The sequence below is a fragment of the Palaemon carinicauda genome, chromosome 6, assembly GCF_036898095.1.
Source record: "Palaemon carinicauda isolate YSFRI2023 chromosome 6, ASM3689809v2, whole genome shotgun sequence".
Lineage (NCBI taxonomy): Eukaryota > Metazoa > Arthropoda > Malacostraca > Decapoda > Palaemonidae > Palaemon > Palaemon carinicauda.
The window spans coordinates 163,296,252-163,300,916 of NC_090730.1; the positions used below are offsets into that span (position 1 = coordinate 163,296,252).

The 4,665-nt window shown below is 36.4% G+C and overlaps 1 protein-coding gene across 1 annotated transcript in view; it reads right to left on the bottom strand.

Annotated features, from left to right (window-relative positions):
* Positions 1-303: 303 nt before the first annotated feature.
* Positions 304-4,665, bottom strand: part of LOC137643320 (thioredoxin domain-containing protein 2-like) — a 144,542-nt gene continuing 140,180 nt past the window's right edge. Inside the window, exon 2 of the mRNA XM_068376156.1 lies at positions 304-852. Within this exon, the coding sequence (XP_068232257.1) occupies positions 304-852 (549 nt within the window). The remainder of the gene's footprint in view (positions 853-4,665) is intronic.

Consider the following 4,665-nt stretch of genomic DNA (forward strand, 5'->3'; position numbering starts at 1 on the left):
CTGGATAATTTCAAAGCCAGGCCTTTGTAATGATCCAAGTTTCTGCTGGATAATTTCAAAGCCAGGCCTATGTAATGATCCAAGTTTCTGCTGGATAATTTCAAAGCCAGGCCTTTGTAATGATCCAAGTTTCTGCTGGATAATTTCAAAGCCAGGCCTTTGTAATGATCCAAGTTTCTGCTGGATAATTTCAAAGCCAGGCCTATATAATGATCCAAGTTTCTGCTGGATAATTTCAAAGCCAGGCCTATATAATGATTCAAGTTTCTGCTGGATAATTTCAAAGCCAGGCCTATGTAATGATCAGAGTTTCTGCTGGATAATTTCAAAGCCAGGCCTATATAATGATCCAAGTTTCTGCTGGATAATTTCAAAGCCAGGCCTTTGTAATGATCCACGTTTCTGCTGGATAATTTCAAAGCCAGGCCTATATAATGATCCAAGTTTCTGCTGGATAATTTCAAAGCCAGGCCTTTGTAATGATCCACGTTTCTGCTGGATAATTTCAAAGCCAGGCCTATATAATGATCCAAGTTTCTGCTGGATAATTTCAAAGCCAGGCCTTTGTAATGATCCACGTTTCTGCTGGATAATTTCAAAGCCAGGCCTATATAATGATCCAAGTTTCTGCTGGATAATTTCAAAGCCAGGCCTATGTAATGATCCAAGTTTCTGCTGGATAACTTCAAAGCCAGGCCTTTGTAATGATCCAAGTTTCTGCTGGATAATTTCAAAGCCAGGCCTTTGTAATGATCCAAGTTTCTGCTGGATAATTTCAAAGCTAGGCCTATATAATGATCCAAGTTTCTGCTGGATAATTTCAAAGCCAGGCCTATATAATGATCCAAGTTTCTGCTGGATAATTTCAAAGCCAGGCCTATGTAATGATCCAAGTTTCTGCTGGATAATTTCAAAGCCAGGCCTATATAATGATCCAAGTTTCTGCTGGATAATTTCAAAGTCAGGCCCATATAAATATCCAAATTTCTACTCGATAACTTCAAAGCCAATGATCCAAGTTTCTGCTGGATAATTTCAAAGCCAGGCCTATATAATCATCCAAGTTTCTGCTGGATAATTTCAAAGCCAGGCCTATATAATCATCCAAGTTTCTGCTGGATAATTTCAAAGTCAGGCCCATATAAATATCCAAATTTCTACTCGATAATTTCAAAGCCAATGATCCAAGTTTCTGCTGGATAATTTCAAAGCCAGGCCTATATAATCATCCAAGTTTCTGCTGGATAATTTCAAAGCCAGGCCTATATAATGATCCAAGTTTCTGCTGGATAATTTCAAAGCCAGGCCTATGTAATGATCCAAGTTTCAGCTGGATAATTTCAAAGTCAGGCCCATATAAATATCCAAATTTCTACTCGATAATTTCAAAGCCAATGATCCAAGTTTCTGCTGGATAATTTCAAAGCCAGGCCTATATAATCATCCAGGTTTCTGCTGGATAATTTCAAAGCCAGGCCTATATAATGATCCAAATTTCTGCTTGATATTTCCAAAATTGGTGTTATCTTAGTGTTCAGTGTTCTGAGAGAAAGCCTTCAATATATGCACCTTCGAGGCCTATATGATTACAGTTTTTCAAGTCATTATTATCTTGTGTCATTATTGTGAAAGGAGGCCTTTAATATCTCCCTTATATAATATATATGTATATCTATCTATCTATCTATCTATCTATATATATAATTTATATATATATATATATATATATATATATATATATATATATATATATATATATATATATATATATATATATATATATATATATATATATATATATATATATATATGTATATATATATATATATATATATATATATATATATATATATATATATATATATACATTTATTTATTTTCGGTCAAATAGCATCATGCTTTTCCAACTAGTTATAATAATAATAATAATAATAATAATAATAATAATAATAATAATAATAATAAACGCCAATACTAATACTGATCTCTCTTCCCCTATATTCAACCTCGCAAGGTTCCTCTCCGACCGCCATTTCATTAGGGAATTTCCATCGTCTTGTTTCGATGACAAAAATCTATTTTCACATAAAAGGAGATCGCTCGTTTCGTCCTTTCATTCTCACATATGAAATCTTCCGCCATAAACGTTGTCAACAACGAGGTACATCTATTGTCCAATGCCATTGTCCCGAGGTACTGGGATCTTTTGTTGTGCAGGCTCCCTCCTTCTCTTAATACCAGCAATTTCTCTCCGGTTTTTCCTACATCGATATTCACGCCGGGCTGTAACAAACAAGGCCGTTTAGTTTTTAGTCGTCGGCCTATTTACTAGGCCTATTTTCCAGGCCTAATTTCCTTGTCTATTTTGAGGTCCAAGTTTCTGCTGGATAATTTCAAAGCACGGCCTATATAATGATTCAAGTTTCTAAAGCCAGGCCTATATAATGATCCAAGTTTCTGCTGGATAATTTCAAAGCCAGGCCTATGTAATGATCCATGTTTCTGCTGGATAATTTCAAAGCCAGGCCTATGTAATGATCCAAGTTTCTGCTGGATAATTTCAAAGCCAGTCCTATGTAATGATCCAAGTTTCTGCTGGATAATTTCAAAGCCAGTCCTATGTAATGATCCAAGTTTCTGCTGGATAATTTCAAAGCCAGTCCTATGTAATGATCCAAGTTTCTGCTGGATAATTTCAAAGCCAGGCCTATGTAAAGATCCAAGTTTCTGCTGGATAATTTCAAAGCCAGGCCTATGTAATGATCCATGTTTCTGCTGGATAATTTCAAAGCCAGGCCTATGTAATGATCCAAGTTTCTGCTGGATAATTTCAAAGCCAGGCCTATATAATGATCCATGTTCCTGCTGGATAATTTCAAAGCCAGGCCTATGTAATGATCCATGTTTCTGCTGGATAATTTCAAAGCCAGGCCTATGTAATGATCCAAGTTTGTGATGGATAATTTCAAATCCAGGCCTATGTAATGATCCAAGTTTCTGCTGGATAATTTCAAAGCCAGGCCTATGTAATGATCCAAGTTTCTGCTGGATAATTTCAAAGCCAGGCCTATGTAATGATCCATGTTTCTGCTGGATAATTTCAAAGCCAGGCCTATGTAATGATCCATGTTTCTACTGGATAATTTCAAAGCCAGGCCTATGTAATGATCCAAGTTTCTGCTGGATAATTTCAAAGCCAGGCCTATGTAATGATCCAAGTTTCTGCTAGATAATTTCAAAGCCAGGCCTATGTAATGATCCAAGTTTCTGCTGGATAATTTCAAAGCCAGGCCTATGTAATGATCCAAGTTTCTGCTGGATAATTTCAAAGCCAGGCCTATGTAATGATCCATGTTTCTGCTGGATAATTTCAAAGCCAGGCCTATGTAATGATCCAAGTTTCTGCTGGATAATTTCAAAGCCAGGCCTATATTATGATCCAAGTTTCTGATGGATAATTTCAAAGCCTGGACTATGTAATGATCCAAGTTTCTGCTGGATAATTTCAAATCCAGGCCTATGTAATGATCCAAGTTTCTGCTGGATAATTTCAAATCCAGGCCTTTGTAATGATCCAAATTTCTGCTGGATAATTTCAAAGCCAGGCCTATGTAATGATCCAAGTTTCTGCTGGATAATTTCAAATCCAGACCTATGTAATGATCCACATTTCTGCTGGATAATTTTAAAGCCAGGCCTATGTAATGATCCAAGTTTCTGCTGGATAATTTCAAACCCAGGCCTATGTAATAATCCAAGTTTCTGCTGGATAATTTCAAAGCCAGGCCTATGTAATGATCTAAGTTTCTGCTGGATAATTTCAAATCCAGGCCTATGTAATAATATAAGTTTCTGCTGGATAATTTCAAAGCCAGGCCTATGTAATAATCCAAGTTTCTGCTGGATAATTTCAAAGCCAGGCCTATGTAATAATCCAAGTTTCTGCTGGATAATTTCAAATCCAGGCCTATGTAATAATCCAAGTTTCTGCTGGATAATTTCAAAGCCAGGCCTATGTAATGATCCAAGTTTATGCTGGATAATTTCAAATCCAGGCCTATGTATTATCCAAGTTTCTGCTGGATAATTTCAAAGCCAGGCCTATGTAATGATCCAAGTTTCTGCTGGATAATTTTCAATCCAGGCCTATGTAATAATCCAAGTTTCTGCTGGATAATTTCAAAGCCAGGCCTATGTAATGATCCAAATTTCTGCTGGATAATTTCAAATCCAGGCCTATGTAATACTCTAAGTTTCTGCTGGATAATTTCAAAGCCAGGCCTATGTAATGATCCAAGTTTCTGCTGGATAATTTCAAGCCAGGCCTATGTAATAATCCAAGTTTCTGCTGGATAATTTCAAATCCAGGCCTATGTAATGATCCAAGTTTTGCTGGATAATTTCAAAGCCAGGCCTATGTAATAATATAAGTTTCTGCTGGATAATTTCAAAGCCAGGCCTATGTAATGATCCAAGTTTCTGCTGGATAATTTCAAATCCAGGCCTATGTAATAATCCAAGTTTCTGCTGGATAATTTCAAAGCCAGGCCTATGTAATGATCCAAGTTTCTGCAGGATAATTTCAAATCCAGGCCTATGTAATAATCCAAGTTTCTGCTGGATAATTTCAAAGCCAGGCCTATGTAATGATCCAAGTTTCTGCTG